General features: G+C 35.7%; 1 protein-coding gene across 1 annotated transcript; it reads right to left on the bottom strand.

Moving 5' to 3' along the window:
• Positions 1-321: 321 nt before the first annotated feature.
• Positions 322-1,433, bottom strand: LOC135635751 (heavy metal-associated isoprenylated plant protein 4-like). The gene is made up of 4 exons (XM_065147049.1): positions 1,258-1,433; positions 950-1,131; positions 787-871; positions 322-715 (listed from the first exon to the last, which is right to left on the bottom strand). Exons 1-4 carry the CDS (start codon positions 1,361-1,363, stop codon positions 405-407), a joined length of 684 nt encoding a protein of 227 aa, XP_065003121.1. The 5' UTR covers positions 1,364-1,433; the 3' UTR covers positions 322-404.
• Between the last annotated feature and the right edge of the window lie 18,066 nt (positions 1,434-19,499).

The raw sequence follows: 19,499 nt of genomic DNA, 5'->3' as shown, positions 1-19,499 counted from the left end.
TTTTCTCGTTCAAATCGAAGAGATCAAAGATCAATTTTAAGGAGACGACCCAACAAGGAGGATATACCAAGTAAGTGAATCCAAAGAGGAGTAGTATTGATAGTTTCAAACAGTTTTAGGGTCGAGGGAATGAGTTATAGAACACTCCCAATTTTCGTCTCTTCAAACTTTACAAAGTTAGTGGAGAAAGATTTGATGTGTTCAAATATTGATTTGCTTAGAAGATTACCAAAATTTATTATGGTGATAGGTGGCTCATACTACTGTTATAATTATATTTTTGACAATTCCAAACAAAAAATCACCTTGAGCTTCAAAAAATATGTTTAATCTGTTCACATTTAAACGTAGCAAAGGACATATTTTTGGGTCATCTCAGCCCAGCCATCATCAGTCCAATCAATCTACATCACAGAACAAGCATTTGGATCCTCATCGGAAAACCACTGAGGTGCATGTGTACAGTGGATGAAGTAGGGAACAACTACATCTTTCGTCTTCAGCTCCTCTTTCTTTTCGACTGTCAACTCTTCTTTGCCATCTTTCACTTCAAACTTGATTTTATTCTCCTCCACCTTTTTCTCGACTTTTTGCGGTACAATCTCCGCGTGTTTGCGTGCTTTCTTGCGAATGTGTTTGATCAGTTCTTCTTCCTTTATCGTGCCGACAATGGTGCAAGTCTGCGCTGCTCGGTTGGTTTCAACCTTGTGAATCTCTGTGTTATCAACGAACAAACCGATCAAAATGCAATTCTTATGGTGAGTTACTAAACAAGGGTTTATATACCTTTGTGTTTAAGCAACATCAACTTCAGGTCATTTTCACAATTCGCGCAGTGCAGGTGAACTTTGATGACTGTTGTCTTTATAACCTGATGAAGCATTAGAAGATTAACTGTTAGTGTGCACACATCAACGTCTTAAAGGCTTCATCTCTACAGAGAGCTTACTTCTTTCTTCTCTTCCTTCTTTTCTGGTGGCTTTACTTCTTTCGGCTTGGGCTTGGGGGATATCAACTCAACCTTCTTTCTGGTCTTCCTCTCAACTCGTTCTTGAACCTGTTTTACGTCGAAGTTGCTGCCTTTTACAGTGACTTTTCCGCTGGAGACATTTATATCCACCTTTTGTACTCCTTTTCCACCAATAAAACCAATTATTTCTACTTGATGATAATTGATATCGTTTATGATCACACACATGCAAGTGCAAGCTAAACCACCACCAAGCAATCCAAACAAAAGAAGATAGAGAAGCTAACCTGCGTTCCGAATGATGTGCTTCTCGACGGCACGCGCGCATTCTCCGCAATGGATATGGACTTTGTATTCTGCAACAATCACTTCTTCGGTTTTCTTCTCAACCATGTTAACCGGAACAAAGAAGGAAGACAATGCAAGAAATTGAAAGCATGCCAAATAGTAGAAGATCGCTATAGCTTTTACATGAATCCTGTACGTGGAAAGTGAGGCAAAGATCCAAAAACCTTCTTTGTTGGGTTGAGGTTGGTGGGATTTGTTGAGGGTGGTTCACTTGCAGTGGATAAGTTGCAGGATGGCAATTGGGATTCTCTGCGGAAGAGCACCTAATTTAGACTATGTATCCTGTAACTTGAAACAGACTCCCACCTAACTTGGAACTATGAACCGTACTGTACGTTTTATATCTAAGTCTTATTCATAGTATATCTGCAGGTCACCCAAGAAAACCACAATATTAGCAGACGAGAATACATTCATGGCAGCGATTTATAGGATTCAATCAACTAAAAGAAAAAAAGAAGAAGAGTAAATATCTAAATTATGAAACTAGCTAGAATAAAGAACATAATTGTTGTCTAACCTAGTTCTTATAAACGAGGTCAATTACAAAACATCATATATCAATTTCAAACTATTGATAACATCCGTAAAATGGGTGTATATGTCAACAATAGTTTCGCTTAGTTTCATATGAAACAACTCAAAATTATATATCAAAAGATTAATTTTAGAGTCTTTAACTCTACTAATGCCTTCGTGTATTATTTCAAATGTTTGCCAAATCTCATAAATCATTTCGTAAATAGAAACTCGATTGAATTTATTTTTATCTTAGATATAAAATAAAGTGTTGAAAGCTCTAACATTTAAAGAAAATATTTTCTTCTCTAGATTAATCCATTCATTCATTGGTCTAAAGGGTTTTTGAAAGCTATTTTCAACAATACTCCATAAACTTAAATCCAAAGAAAGCAAGAAAACTCTCATTCGAGTTTTTCAATATGTATAGTCCGTCCTATTGAACATAAGAGGATGAATGATAGATTGACTCTCTTGAAAGTCGAAAAGAGCTATTTCTCTTGGGTGTTAAATTAAATGATAAAAACGTAGCTTTGATACAAACTATTAGGATCAAGAATGATAGTAAGAGTAGGGGGCTGAATTAGTGCAGTAGATAAAAATGATAAATTTAATCAAAGTTTTAAAAAACTTCATGCGATGAAACTCTTAGTTTGACGTAAACCGTTTTGAAAAACCGTTTAACTCGAATAAGTTTATGAGTGAGTAGAGAGGAGAGGATTAGACAGTTTGTAATGAAGTAAAGTAGAATCTATATGTTGAGATAAGTGATGTAGGACTAACTATGATTGTGAGAAAGGCAAAATGATTGAAGAAGAATTGAATTTGGGCTGGAGTCAATGATTAAGCATTGGGCCAAATGAATTGGGGGATACATCGAAGGATCAGACGATGCAATAAAAGCTTACTGGAAGTTCACTAAAAGCTTACCGGAAGTTCGCTAGGAGTTCATCGAAAGCTCACCGGAAGATCGTTGGGAGTTCGTTGGAAGTTCACTGAGAGTTTGGTTGAACGATTGACGTGTCAACAACTTAGATTACTTGTATTGTAATTATTTTAACCTTAACTATCATAGGACTTTAATTTGAGTTAGTTTTGGGAAAAATCTTATTAACTTAACTAGGGGCCAATTGGGTCTTTAATAGGGCTAAATTGTTGGTAAATCTAGGGGCGACATTACATGCGTAATAGAAAAACATTAAAGATAAAATCTCCAATTTCCCAAAGATGTATTCGTCGTCATACGAAGATTGGTGTACAAAAAAATCATGAAACATAAAACTACGTATATTAAAGATTATATTATATAGAGAGATCGTATATCTCTAAATCCTTACAGATCTCTTGAAGAGGGTAAAGGATGTCAAGTTTCATCATCTCTAGTAGTGATCCACATAGTAGGGCTACGACGATGCTCCTCAAAACTTCAAACTTGCTATCTGAGGAAGAGAAGGGGAGGAGAATAGGAGAGGGAAACCAAAAAAGTTCTAGCCTATGAACCATTGATTCTCTTATATTTATAGAGGTCCTCTATTAACTTAACCCTAATGGATCCTGTCATATTGGGTATTGGATCTCCATCCAACTACCCAAGCCTCTTAGATTAGTGGATCTCTATTCAATAATCTCTCATTGACTCTTATTAGACCTCATCCATAGGATCCAATAGATCAAGAGCTTATTGGATATACAATAAGATAATGGCTCCAACGGATATCTCATATCTGAACCTCTACTCATCGTAACGCCTACCATATGTGTATGATCCTCTAAGCCCAATATCCAGCTGGCCATGAGTCATACATATTAGAACTCCTTCTGGTTCAGTAAATTATTATCTCTATAATAATTCACTCGACTCATCGACTACGGACGTACTAGGCCACTATGTCGCAGTCCCCAAACGATACAAGGAAATCCAATCCATTGGACATGTTTATCCTCAATTACTATGTACCTATAGTCCCTCATCTATCTAATATCTCAAAAATCGTATACTAGGCATAGTGCTATTAGACCCATATGGTTTCTACTCAAGTCTCGCTCTAATCGGATTCTCTCAGAGAATTCTTTTTCTCCCAATCTGAATGACCATTGTCAGGGATTTGTCTGAGTAAGAACACATGAGATATTCCTCTCATGACACTGAGAGTGGATGATCCTCTATCGATACTCAATAGCCCTCGTAAGATTGGCTACCACTCCCGATGACTGGTTGTGCTAGATCTGGAACCTCTAGACTTATAAGTCTGGTATGAAAAAATGAAGTACTCATATAGGACATCCTTGGTGTCTTAAGTCTAAGGACCATATATACCATTGGGACTACGAAATTACTGTCCGACAATAAATCATCATCAACCATCTAGTATTCCATAAGCAAATCAATTAGTGAACTCATTTCCTAATGAGCACCTATACTATATCCCCAGTGTCTCCGCATGAGCAACTATGAGACTAACTACATCCATCATATGAATGGGTATACAGCATACTAGTTTGTTTAGTTTTCTCGATGTCCCTCTCAAGTAACCTGTGATCGGGATTATTTAGAATCTGTATTTAAAGATGAATCGGTCTCATTATCGTGATTTTATTACGATCCGATTCTTATTGCATAGATCCATGATCACGATATATTTAAGCAACATGCAATATAAAGTAATAAAATATCAAATAATAATAATTAGCAAAAAGATTACGTGTCAAGTCACACGTACTATCACTGACATGATTGGCTTGTAGGGCACCTATGACTAGTATGAACTGGGCCGGTTGAATAGCTCATTCAGCCACTTGGAGCCACGTCAAGTGGTGGCATTGCCTAGACTGGGTGGTAGAACCACCCAGATTGGACGATGGTACCATCGATAGTTAATGCTGTCAAGTAGTGATACCGCCTTGTCAAACGATGGTACCGCTAGAGCTCGATCTTCGAGGCTCTATCAAGCGATTGTACTACCTAGTGTTAGTCTACAGACTATGGTACCACCCAATAATGGTGGTGGTACCACTTAATAATAGTGGTGGTATCGTTAATACCTCAAAAACTAGGGATGCGATAATTTTTTGCTTCATTTTTGAAGCCATTGGGGCATATAAATAGCCACTCTTTCCTGTATAAAAGAGCACGAAAGTGTGAACAAAATTCTTAAGATTTTGGGGTATGAAAGTGTTAAAAAAGTGCTAAGTGTCCTCCTCTTTCTTTAGCTTTGTGATTATTCTAAAAGAGGTGTAAGGCTTATAAAAAGGTTATCTCCTAAACCTGCAAAAAGGAGAAAGAGTTGTAAGAGGATAGTTGGTCTTCGCCCATTGAAGAAAGACCATTAGTGGACATCAATAGCCTCAATAGATGAGGAATTGAGAGTGGACGTAGGTCACGACGACTGAACCACTATAAAATTGGTGTGCCTTCTCTTCTTTGCTATTTACTTATTTTGCAACTACTTTACATCTTCACCACTCTCCTACGAATACCTTTAAGCTATAACGTCTTTCTAATATAGTTTTATCATATGAATTTTTATGATCAGTGTAATTCTTCAAAAACATTAATTCGCCCCCCCTATTAGTGCTGACTTTGATCCTAACATTACTGTCGTAACTTTTGACACTATAATTCTAGACTCTAATAGTGCTACTATCACATAATTTAATATTTGGGTGGTGCTACCACCACTATAGGCGATATTATCGTTACAAAGCCAAACAAGCATTAAATAGTGCTTGTCAGTTGACTCAAGCGACACTATCGCCTAGGCCTTATGATACCACCTAGGCCTACTTTAAGCCATATGTTTAGTCTTTTAATAGGCCCAATTTAGCCTAGCTTTAAGCCTAATGGTTTTCTTGATAAGTTGATATTGTTTTAAGTTAATACTAACTCAAATTGACCTAAAATAATCTCAATAAAGACTTTAATAAATCAATCACATATCCAATACATTTACAAAGCTTTCGGCACATTGTTCTGGCATATCTTTCAATCTTTCGACACTATCTTCAAACCTTTAGTATATTGTTTTTTCCTTTAATATATCACTCATTCTACTAGCATATCAACTTTCCCATGACATTCAATCTTTAAGCACAATATTTGATCCTTTTGGCACGATACTTGAACTTATAGAACAAAGTTTGATCTTTGCACATCAACCGATCATTTAGCATGACGTCTAATTTTCGACATAGTAATTTTTCGATATAATATCTTGCTCTTTTACTCAATAGTTGGCCTTTCAGTAATATAAGTCCGTGATCGAAGTATTTCCTACATCACTTATCTCAAAAATATATTATTCTAATAAACTCATTAATTAATTTTATAATCAAAATATAAAATTTAATAATATCTTCCTTTTAAATGATAATAACCAATTAATGATGGAGTCTTAACCAAACTCCTCTTGTCTATACACTATCTTAAAATATAATGAATTTAAATTCAGAATAATAACCTTTTAGTGCTAATTTTGAATTTAAGTTAAAATAATTTTGATCATAAATCTTAGTGATTTTTAATAGTAAAAATCAGAAGCATAATTTTAGTTCATAAAGCATTATCATAAGTTAAAAACATCATACCTTAAACATACCATAAGAACATATATTTTTTTCAACATTAAAGGACAAAGACAAGTATAGTACAACTTCATTGAAGGATAAAGATGGACATAGTTATTACTTTTCCCTCTTTGTCATCAAGAAAAAAGAGAAATATATAATCTACTCATGTAATGACAATCCAAAATATCTAAATAAAGTATGAAAGTATGCATCAAAGGTATCAAGACATTGATGAATATACTACATCTTAGTCAAAATCTGGACTCGGTGAAGCTCAAGATGATTCAATCGAGCTGCTATAATCACATAAAATGAAGAAGGTGTTGAATCCACTGGAGGTCTTGCCTTAAGGGGACTAGTAAGAGGAGAAAGACTCCCCTTATATATAAGTGTGTCTGGTACAGGCTCAGGCTCGATGGAGAAAAATCAATTCTTCTAGGTAATCTAGTTCATATTCTATTAATTGTAATGCACCTTAATCTTCTCAATAGATTTCTATTAATGATATTGAATTTATCTAGTTTCATGATTTCTTCATCTAGTGAGATGGCTATGTCGTATGCATGTAAAAATATAGTAATCAAGCTTTCATATGGAAGCATTATATCCTTCTTAGATATATCAATCATATTTTGATGTAAGAGGAAACCAAATCAATAATCACGTCTTGTCATAATCCAATATATGATGTTTATTTTTAAAATATTAACTTTATTAAGATGATATTATTTAGAAAGTAAAATACTAATTAAGATATGATGAAGTAATTTAGTATTAAATGGTAAAAGATACTCATAACTCTTTAGGACAATAGATAGGTTAGAGTTTCTAAAAATAATGCTAGTGACTTCATGATATGTGACCTTAATGGACTCGATGTCCCATTATTGAAAAAAAATAACCTTCTCTTTTTAAGTAATGCCTATGATATTCTAAAAAGATAAGTGGTTATCCTATCATTTTTATCTACATGTAAATTATTATAAAACATTCTAACTAGTCTTGATAAATAAGTTTACTAATTTAAAGAATAGTAAGAACATTTAAATTAGCAAACTATTAAATTTTTTCTAGTTTACTCAAATCTTTTAGGTCTATATATTTTCCTTTGTAAACCATCCTATATTCAAATATTAAAAATGTTAGGACATATTCATAGGAATAAAATAAGATAGTGTCGTTAGTTTCATATATTCTTCTATTTCCTTTATCCTTTGAGGATATTCTAGGTATCATGAATATTATAATATATATTATAAAAATAAAAAGAAGAATAAATTATAAATTGATAATAAGACAAGGATTTAGAGGTTATCCTTTTAGTCTAACCTTTTGTCAACTTAAGTCTCTTTGTTGATCACTAAGAAGATTGATTGAGTCCTAAGCTTTAGGTAAGTAAAGAGGAAGAAGAGATCTTGAGGAGAGATTAGGAGAGGTTTAGAGGGTGGTTTAGAGGAGAGATTTTGAGGAGGAAGAGGGTGAAAGAGGATTATGGGGGAGGTTTAAAGAAGGAAAAAAAGGGTTAGAGAGAGAGGTCGGCTACAGAGAGGAGATGAGTTTAGAGAGGGTTTAAGTGATTCTACCGCTAGCCTTAATATTAAATCGGGTTGAATCGAGTTGATGGTGGTAGTACCACTAGCTTGGGGCATGCTATTATCACTCAGCAGAGAGTACTAGCGATAGTATTGCTAGTCTAGTGGTACTATCACCAGACAATTTTATTTTGAGACTCTCACATAATAATATCAAAATTTATTTATTCAAGTTTAACATGCCTAATTTCTTTCTAATAAAATCAAATTATTTCTTATTCAGTAGTTTAGTGAAAATATCCACTAGTTGATATATTGTGTTAATGAAATCTAAAGATATATCATGATTATTTATATGATTTATAATGAAATGATGTCTAATATTAATGTACTTGGTTCAAGAATGTTAAATATGGCTTTTTGATAAGCAAATTACACTAGTATTATTACTCTTTATAGGAATGTGTTTTAAGTAAAACCCATAATCTTTTATAGTATTTATAGGAATGTATCATAATATTAGAATCTTTTGGATACTTTAGATAATTATATTTTTATCCTAAATCACTTTTGGGATCATTTATGTTACTCTAAACTTGCCATTGTTATTGAAATATGAAACATTAAAAGCAAAAAATATAATTATCTAGAAGGAAAGGGCAAATAGCTAACAATTAATATCATTCTTATAGTGACCAACTAGTATCAACATATTATAAATTAGTTAATAACTACAAATCATGTAGCAACCAACAACTATAGGGTGTTGTTTAATATATAGTGGAGTGTTTAAATCAAGATTATATAAATGTAGCATGACACTGGTTCATATTAAAATATAAGTTGAGGTGTTTTAGATCAAAATGTCACTGTTATCTAGGCATTGCAAAGGTTTTTTCCTCAAAATGCAGTATTAAAAGTTTTTTTTCTTGTCTATCATAGAATGAGTATTTTGAGAGTAGGTCGGAGAAAGTGGATTAGTTGGTTGAAATAGTTACGTGGAATCAACTCCTTTGACCCTTAGTTGAACCTAAGTCTAATTTAATTCGGGTGCATGTCTTAGTCACCTAGTGCTTGGGCTTGATTGTGCTTGAATCGTACCCACTTTAAATTGATTGTTTGCTTAGGCACTTGGATGAGTGTTTAAAATAAGGAATTGGATATTTTTAAGGAGAGGAAAGTTATTGTTTTAGAAGAATCTAAATAGTGTATATTCTCATATGATATATAAAGGGTTTAATCTATCATATACTTGTTGAATCTCGGATTTTGATGATAAAATCAATTGATGGGTTATTTAATCTAATCCATATTATTGAGTTAAGTGTGCAGGATTAACTACGATAAACAGAAAACACAAAGCAAGTATGCCGGAGTCAAGTTCGATGAACGTTTAAGAGTCCGAAGAATCGTCGGAGATGCTGCCGGAACCAACCGAGAAGAAATCGGGAACCTGTTAGAAGTTCGCCGAAGAGATCGTCGGAGGTTCGCAGAGATCACCGAGAAGTCTCAGCTACTCATTAAAGTCATCACAAGTTCGGGAGCGTGCTTGGACCCCGTCGGACGAAGTTCGTCGGAAAGCTCGCCAGAACAAGACTTGACGTTCGCGGTTGATAAATTGCTTAGGACGTGTTTTGTTATGTAGTTCACTTATAATTAGGTTTAGGATTAAGAAGATAATCCTATATCATGGTTAGGGGCCAACTGGGGCCAAAGTCAAATTTGGTTTGAGCTAAAAGCAAGCCAAACCAAGTGAACCGGAGAGCCAAGCGGTGGCACCGCCCAGCACCCGAGTGCTGGGCGGTGACACCTCTTAGGCTGGGCGGTTGCACCGTCCAGCACTCGAACGCTGGGCGGTGGCACCGATTGGCAGGGCGGTGGCACCGCCAGCATCGGAAAACCAAAGAGAATTCAAATTTTTGGAGCCCAAATTTTGGAGCCCAAATTTGAATCATCTTGAGGCCTATAAATACCCCTCAAAACTCAGCTGAGATTACAACTTTTTGAGCAGCAAGAGTTTGAGAGAAAGATCTTAGAAAAGTGTTAGCTTGTCTTCTTTTCAATTTGCTAGTGTTCACCTCATCTCTTCTCGAAAATCTGTAAGAGAGTGAACCGCTTGTAAAGAGTTGTAAGAGGGGTATTTACCCTTCAATTTCAAGAGACTTGCTAGTGGAAGGTGGGAGCCTCATCGAAGAGGGGCCTCGCAAGTGGAGTAGGTCATTTGACCGAACCACTCTAAAATTGGCGTGATCCTTGGTTTGCATTTCATTATTGCTATTTACATTATTGCAAACCTTCTTATATGCTTTAGTTCCTTATTACTTTTGCTGCGCATATTTAAGAATACGCCTTCAAGATTAAGCTTGTCAAGTTCCGCTCTTATCATACGAAAGATTTTTTAAAAAATCGAAGTTTTAATCCGCTGCACTAATTCACCCCCCCCCTCTTAGTGTTGCTCCGATCCTAACAATTGGTATCAGAGCGAGGTTATCTCTCATATTTGATTTAATACCCAAGAGAGATGGCTTACTCCGGCATGCAAGAGGGCCATTCTATCACACGTCCACCTATGTTTAATGGGTCAGATTACATGTATTGGAAGACTCGGATGAGGATCTTCCTCATTTCTATGGATTTCGAGCTTTGGACTATTTTTGAAAACGGATTTCAAAAATCTTCTCTTCCGATGAGCGAATGGAATGAATCGGAGAAGAAGGTTTTTGCTTTAAATGCGAAGGCTATGAATGCCTTGTTTTGTGCACTAGACAAAAACGAATTTAATCGTGTTTCAATTTGTGATTCGGCTTTTGATATTTGGAGAACTCTTGAGGTCACTCATAAAGGCACTAGCCGAGTGAAAGAGTCCAAAATCAATATTCTTGTGCACTCTTACGAACTTTTCCGAATGAAACCAAGTGAGTCCATCGGAGACATGTACACCCGGTTTACGTATGTCATCAATGGACTCAAAGCTCTTGGTAAAGATTTTACTAACTTTGAACTAGTAACTAAAATCTTAAGATCCCTCCCTAAAAGTTGGGATCCAAAAGTTACGGCCATTCAAGAGGCCAAAGACCTTAAAACATTTCCTCTTGAAGAATTCATTGGGTCTCTAATGACCTACGAAATGACATGTCAAGCTCATGACGAGCTCGAGAACACCCTTCCAAAGAACAGGAAGGATATGGCACTCAAATCACAAGAAGACCACTTGAAAGGAACATCAAGTGATGAGGACAGTGACAATGACATTACACTTTTGACTCAAAAATTTAAAAAATATTTAAGGAAGAACAAATTTAAAAATAATATAAAAAATAAATTTGAACAAAAGAAGGACCAAGTGATTTGCTATGAATGCAAAAAACTGGGACACTACAAGAACGATTGCCCTCACGCCAAAAAGAGAACACCAAAGAAGAAGGCGCTCAAGGCAACATGGGATGACTCAAGCACATCCGAAGAAGAGGAGTCCAACACCGAGCAAGTTGCTCACTACGCCTTAATGGCCTTCGAAGAAGAGGTAACGGATTTAATTAATGCAGATTTACCTTATCATGATTTATTAAATGCCTTCCATGAGTTATTTGATGAATGTAAGACAATTAGTAGAAAATACAAATTGCTAAGAAAAGAGCATGATAGTCTTACTTGTGCTTTTGATAAATTAAAAACTGAATATCATGATTGTCTAGCTCCATGTGTTAAATGCCATGATTTAGAAACTCTCCAAAATGAGAACTTAGTACTTAAGGACACCTTGAAGAAATTCGAGGTCGGTAGCAAGTCCTTAAACATGATCCTTACAAATAAGGGTCACGTTCCTAAAAGGAGTGGAATCAGATTTGTGAGAAGTACTCACCAAAATCCAACCACCTTCGTTAAAGGTTCTATCTTACATGTTCAACATTAAAGCAATTGCAACTTTTGTTGCAAATATGGACATATAACTTACCAATGTCCATTCAAGAAAATTAGTCCGAATAAATTGATTTGGGTTCCTAAAGGAACCATGATCAAGTCTATGCAACATGATAAAGAAGTTAGATTAGTTTTTGAGGCACCTAAAAGTAAATGGGTACCTAAAAATAATTCCTTCTTGTAGAAACATACACTATCACATGCTAGGAGCAAGAGATGGTATCTTGATAGTGGATGCTCAAGGCATATGACTGGAGATCCATCCCAATTCTCCAAGCTCACTAGCATGGACGAAGGCTATGTCACCTTCGGAGACAACAACAAAGGCAAAATCATTAGCAAGGGAACCATAGGTAACACATCAAGTTTTTCCATTGATGATGTGTTACTAGTTGATGGATTGAAACATAATCTATTGAGCATTAGTCAGTTATGCGATAAAGGTTATATCGTTAGATTTGAATCAAATATATGCATTATTGAAAAACTAAATCATAACATGACTATGATTGCTTTAAAACAAAATAATGTCTATACCATCAATCTTGATGAACTAAGTAATGAAATGTGTTTCTCCGCCGTAAATGATGATGCTTGGCTTTGGCATAGGAGATTAGGCCATGCAAGCATGAAAACGATATCTAAAATCTCATCTCTAGAATTAGTACGAGGGATTCCGAATATGAAGTTTATTAAGGATAAGGTATGCGACGCATGTCAACTAGGGAAACAAATAAAAACAAGCTTCAAACCAAAAAATCAAATTAGCACCACTAGACCGTTACAATTGATCCATTTGGACTTATTTGGACCAATTGATACAACAAGTCTAGGTGGAAGCAAATATGCCTTTGTGATTGTGGATGACTACTCTAGATACACTTGGACCTATTTCTTAACTCACAAAAGTGATTGTTTCAAGTGTTTCTCTAAATTTTGTAAACTCACTCAAAACGAAAAAGGTTTCATGATTTCATCAATTCGGAGTGATCACGGTGGCGAATTTCAAAACTGTGACTTTCAAAATTTTTGTGAAGTTAATGGATACAATCACAACTTCTCTACTCCGAGAAATCCCCAACAAAATGGAGTAGTTGAAAGGAAAAATAGAAACCTACAAGAAATGACAAGAACTATGTTAAATGAACATAGTTTACCTAAGTATTTTTGGGTCGAAGTCGTAAATACGGCTTGCTACATCATGAATAGAGTCCTAGTAAGACCATCCTTATCAAAAACTCCCTATGAATTATGGAATAACAAAAAACCAAATATTTCCTAATTTAAAGTTTTCGGTTGTAAATGCTTTATTTTAAATGAAAGGGATGCCTTAGGAAAATTTGATGCTAAATCCGATGAAGGCATCTTTCTTGGTTACTCTTCCGTTTCGAAAGCTTTTCGGGTTTTTAATAAAAGAACCTTAGTAATTGAAGAGTCTATTCATGTAGTTTTTAATGAAGTCTCAAATTTTAAGAAAAATGATTTTGACGATGATCTTGGTTTTGATAATTTGAATTTAAATGAACCCCTTCCTCAAAATAGCAACTTGGATGCATCTTCTTCCGAAATTTCCTTACCTAAGGAATGGAAGTATATAGATGCTCATCCAAAGGAGCTAATTATAGGGGATACATCTAAAGGGATTCAAACTCGTTCCTCTTTCAAGAATTTTTGTGCTAATGCCGCCTTCCTCTCTCAAATCGAACCTAAGTGCATTGACGAGGCCATAAAAGATGATTTTTGGGTTATTGCAATGCAAGAGGAATTAAATCAATTTGAGAGAAATAAGGTGTGGGAGCTTGTTCCTAGACCTAGTGACCATTTAGTCATTGGTACTAAGTGGGTCTTTAGAAACAAGCAAGACGAAAATGGTATCGTGGTTAGAAACAAGGCTAGATTAGTGGCCAAAGGTTTCAACCAAGAAGAAGGTATCGATTACGAAGAAACCTTCGCTCCCGTGGCTCGATTAGAAGTCATAAGGATGCTCCTTGCCTATGCTAGTAGTTATAATTTTAAACTATTTCAAATGGATGTCAAAAGTGCATTCTTAAATGGTTTTATTTCCGAAGAAGTATATGTCGAACAACCTCCCGGATTTGAAAATACTCTTTTTCCTAATCATGTATTCAAATTAACTAAGGCTCTCTATGGCTTGAAACAAGCTCCTAGAGCTTGGTATGAAAGGCTTAGTTCCTTTCTTATTTTAAATAATTTTACCAAAGGCAAGGTTGATACTACATTGTTTATTAAACATTTTGAAAATAATTTTCTTATTGTGCAAATTTATGTTGACGATATTATTTTTGGCTCTTCGGATGAATCACTATATGAATCATTTGTCAAATCTATGAGTCATGAATTCGAAATGAGTTTAATGGGGGAATTAACTTTCTTTTTAGGATTACAAATCAAACAACTTAAGGATGGTATATTTATTAACCAATCTAAATACACATTAGAATTGTTAAAACGATTTAACATGGATAATTCAAAAGCAATAAACACCCCTATGAGTACTGCGACTAAGTTGAATATGGATGAAAATAGTGAAAATTTCGATCAAAAAACATATAGGGGAATGATAAGTAGTCTACTCTACCTTACCGCGACTAGACCGGATATTATGTTTAGTGTAGGACTTTGTGCTAGGTTTCAATCAAATCCTAAATTATCTCATCTTAAAAGTGTTAAAAGAATATTTAGGTATCTTAAAGGAACTCCAAATTTAGGATTATGCTATCCAAAATCTGAAAAATTTGATTTAATAGCCTATGCGGATGCCGATTTTGGCGGATGCAGAATAGATAGAAAAAGTACATCCGGAACATGCCAATTTTTAGGACATGCACTTGTTTCTTGGACTTCCAAGAAACAAAATTTAGTTGCACTATCTACGGCGGAAGCCGAATACATTGCTGTGAGTGCATGCTGTGCACAAGTTGTATGGATGAAAAAAACATTAGAAGACTATGGAATTCACTTTAGAAATATTCCCATAAAATGTGATAATACTAGTGCCATATGTCTTACTAAAAATCCAATTCAGCATTCTAGAACTAAGCACATCGACGTTAGGCATCATTTCATACGCGATCATGTCCTTAACAATAATGTTGTTCTAGAATTCATTGACACAAAGCATCAATTAGCAGATATATTCACAAAAGCTCTGAACGAAGATCAATTTGAATTCATTAGAAGGGAATTAGGCATGTTAAATTGTCCCTAAAATGAGCTTCACGAAAAATGACTCGTCCTTTTCCTTTCTTTTGTGGATTTGATTTCTTCTTCAATTCAAAATGATCCATTAAAGTATAACTTATTATCTTGAGGGAAGCAAACAAAAAAAAAAGGGGGGGGGGGAGGAAGAAAAAAATTTTCTTTCCTCCACGGGATGCCAGCGGTGGCACCGCCAGATTTGGCGGTTGCACCGCCTGAGCGCTCGGGCGCCAGGTGGTGACATCGCTCGGTTTGGCGGTGGCACCGATCGAGCGACCCTTATTAACCCGAGGGGTTAGGGTCGGCGGTGACACCGCCCCCAACCCGAAGAGAGAGCACTCAAAACCCTCTCCCATTTCCTCTAACCCTCATTCTACCTCTTAGAAGCATTGGAGAAGGATTCTTGGTGGTCCAAGCCTTCCATCTCTCAACATAATCTTCATAAGGTAACACTTGAAATCCCTCTTTTTGGTATCTCATTCCCTCTTTTCCTTTCTCTTTCCCTTGCTTATTTTTCACAATTTTATCATCATCTTGTCTAGATAATGGCTCCTAAGATATCAAAAGGAAAAAGGATTGAAGGAGATTCATTTGACCATGATCTTTTTAAATCAAAAGAGGTAGCCCTTAGTTTTCCAAAATTTGAAAGACGAGTTATCCATAAGGGAAAATATGTTGATTTGGATGAACTAGAAGACTTAGATCCCATTAGGTGTTTTGCACACCTAGAAGCTCTACCTCTACTACAACTAGATGAACCAATCTATCCGCGATTAGTTAGATTGTTCTATGCCAACTTATATGAGGACGATGATAGCCTAAGCACTTACCTTCTAGGAACACCCATTAGAATATTTGACAGCACCATTTGTGAGCTAATTGGCATAACTGAAAAAGATAGAGGATGCTATTTTAAAGGTAAATGGGACGTCAACTCAATAGGAGCAACCTATACCGAAGCCGTAGAAACAATTTTTGAAAATCCAAACCTTGACTTCCTACCCAAGAGCTGTGAACACTTACTGCCTTTCAACTCTAAAATTCTTCATCACATTATCACAAGCATCATATTCCCCAAACAATTTCATCTTGATGAAATAAGTCAAATAGAGCTGAGTACCATGTATTGGATAATGATCGGTCAGCATAATTGTTTTGGGTACTCAATTCGGCAACACATGCAGGATATTATGGCCAAGGATACTATGCTGCCATATGGGAGGTTAATCACTAGATTTCTTCATGCCTATGACATTTGCATCCCACCTGATGAAGAATCTATTCAAAATGATAGATATAACATAATAAATAAAAACCTGCTGAAAAGACTTAGGTGCACCTTTAGCAATGGCATATGGGTTAGGCAGCCTAGAAGGACGGATCCAATTCCTCCACAAATAGAACACCCCGAAACACCAATACTTATGGGAAATGAATCTCCTCCTCCTAGTCCTTTTGGCGCAGCACCTTCAGCTCCTATTTCCTTCTCTGAAGATCGCATTATGGCGGAACTGTCTCAGATCAAATCACAGCAAGAACAAATTCAAAATCAACAAGTTGAAATTTTGAAGACACTACGACAAATGAATGAAAAAATAGATATCATGTATCAGCACTGTGGATTACCTCCTAAGGATTAAATTGATGTATCTTTTTATTCTGTTATGTTTGCTTTTAGATATCAGCACTGTGGATTACCTACAACAAGTTCAAAGTTTGTCATCTATTAAACGATAACTGATCCTTCCTTTTAGATAACTACTGTCTTGATCTGCATGATTTCCTTTGGATAAACTATTTCTGGCAAATTTGAATGATGAACCTTGTTTACTGTTAAATGCTAAATTTTTTTTATGATCATAAATTCGCTGGCTTGTCTCTTTTTGTTGATGACAAAGGGGGAGAAGTGATGACTAAGTGATGACCTACACCATAATGATAGCATGACTTATATGGATCACAAAAACTTGTGTGATATGAATGACTTATATGCCTTGCAAAATCCTTAAAAATATCACAAGATTGATTGATCATATTGAAAGCATGCCTTACATCTACATCATAAAATTTATATTGAAAATCTTTATCTTCTGTCGTAGTAAAATTCGTCCCTCTTCATTTAACTTATGATTTTCATAGAAGTTTCGTACTCACTATTGTTTAATGAGGATCACGATAAGCTCTATGGTTAGAACTTATCGGGTTATGCTTGAATCCAATGGGATGGAATTCAAGTATTGTTTATCTTCTCATAATATGACATATAGATAGGGGGAGTTATGTTTAACTCCGTCATCAATTGATTGTCATCATAAAAAAGGGGGAGATTGTTGAATCTCGAATTTTGATGATAAAATCAATTGATGGGTTATTTAATCTAATCCATATTATTGAGTTAAGTGTGCAGGATTAACTACGATAAACAGAAAACACAAAGCAAGTATGCCGGAGTCAAGTTCGATGAACGTTTAAGAGTCCGAAGAATCGTCGGAGATGCTGCCGGAACCAACCGAGAAGAAATCGGGAACCTGTTGGAAGTTCGCCGAAGAGATCGTCGGAGGTTCGCAGAGATCACCGAGAAGTCTCAGCTACTCATTAAAGTCATCACAAGTTCGGGAGCGTGCTTGGACCCCGTCGGAAGAAGTTCGTCGGAAAGCTCGCCGGAACAAGACTTGACGTTCGCGATTGATAAATTGCTTAGGACTTGTTTTGTTATGTAGTTCACTTATAATTAGGTTTAGGATTAAGAAGATAATCCTATATCCTGGTTAGGGGCCAACTAGGGCCAAAGTCAAATTTGGTTTGAGCTAAAAGCAAGCCAAACCAAGTGAACCGGAGAGCCAAGCGGTGGCACCGCCTGGCTGGGCGGTGACACCTCCTGGGTTGGGCGGTTGCACCGTCCAGCACTCGAACGCTGGGCGGTGGCACCGATTGGCTGGGCGGTGGCACCGCCAGCATCGGAAAACCAAAGAGAATTCAAATTTTTGGAGCCCAAATTTTGGAGCCTAAATTTGAATCCTCTTGAGGCCTATAAATACCCCTCAAAACTCAGCTGAGATTACAACTTTTTGAGCAGCAAGAGTTTGAGAGAAAGATCTTAGAAAAGTGTTAGCTTGTCTTCTTTTCAATTTGCTAGTGTTCAACCTCATCTCTTTTCGAAAATCGGTAAGAGAGTGAACCGCTTGTAAAGAGTTGTAAGAGGGGTATTTACCCTTCCATTTCAAGAGATTTGCTAGTGGAAAGTGGGAGCCTCATCGAAAAGGGGCCTCGCAAGTGGAGTAGGTCATTTGACCGAACCACTCTAAAATCGGCGTGATCCTTGGTTTGCATTTCATTATTACTATTTACATTATTGCAAACATTCTTATATGCTTTAGTTCCTTATTACTTTTGCTGCGCATATTTAAGAATACGCCTTCAAGATTAAGCTTGTCAAGTTCCGCTCTTATCATACGAAAGATTTTTTAAACAACCGAAGTTTTAATCCGCTGCACTAATTCACCCCCCCCCTCTTAGTGCTGCTCCGATCCTAACAATACTATGGCAAATCAGTCTCCATCGAGGTAAAGAGAGGGATAGAAAGAGTACATCAAGCGTTAGTTATATTAAATGAATTATCGATCAGATCTACCGTAAGGAAGTGTGATAAAAACAATTCAATAGTTGGTTGTCATGTCATCTCCAAGAGGATTTTTTTTTTTTTTTTGTTTCTTTCTCTTTATCTTTGCAAGTCATAAGCTATGGATGGCTTCCTTAGAAAAAGGTCACCAACGAAAGTTGTATCAAGCTTGACTTGATTAGTTAGACAACCGAAGAAACTTGAACATAGTTGAATTATAATACGTTTATCGTGATAATCAAGTTTTTTGTCAAGTTTCTAGTCCAAACCTTGATTTTCTGGGTAAATTATCCTTATATTAATTAATGCTAAAGAAATAGAATAGAATTTTTGGTGGGAAGATTATATTTAAGGTGCATTATTTTGCACAAAAGTTAGATTTTTTGAACCTTCAATTCTTATCTCTGATTCACAAAGGTATTGGAATTCACAAGGTTGGTTAGCATATATTATTATATTTATCAATTCAATTCAAAAAAAAAAAAATTATTAGGTTTAGATTCTAGGATTTAGAGTTTAGAGCTGACAGACAGACAGACAGACGTGATCTCAACCCAACATCAACATCAATTCACATATTAGGTTGTGGATCAAACCCATCCGATTCCAATTCTTAATAATAATAATAATATATGGATTATTCACTTAATCCTCTTTCATGAATATATTTTAATAAAAACAATTGGCTGTTGTTCCTTTTTCAACATCGTCTCTTCTGTTATTCCAATATAGGCTTTTGAATATGAATATTACCATAACATATATCTTTGAGAAAATCTGATATATTAGCCAAATATACATCTCC

The sequence above is a fragment of the Musa acuminata genome, chromosome BXJ3-4, assembly GCF_036884655.1.
Source record: "Musa acuminata AAA Group cultivar baxijiao chromosome BXJ3-4, Cavendish_Baxijiao_AAA, whole genome shotgun sequence".
In the NCBI taxonomy this organism is placed as follows: domain Eukaryota; kingdom Viridiplantae; phylum Streptophyta; class Magnoliopsida; order Zingiberales; family Musaceae; genus Musa; species Musa acuminata.
Note: the sequence above shows the minus strand (reverse complement) of the source record. Positions and strands in the feature narration are given on the sequence as shown.

Coding starts and splice junctions, on each gene's coding strand:
- LOC135635751 (XM_065147049.1), bottom strand. CDS start 1,363: ATGGTTGAGAAGAAAACCGAAGAAGTGATTGTTGCAGAATACAAAGTC. Junction 1,132..1,257: donor GCACATCATTCGGAACGCAG/GTTAGCTTCTCT, acceptor TTGGTGGAAAAG/GAGTACAAAAGGTGGATATA. Junction 872..949: donor AGAAGGAAGAGAAGAAAGAA/GTAAGCTCTCTG, acceptor ATGCTTCATCAG/GTTATAAAGACAACAGTCAT.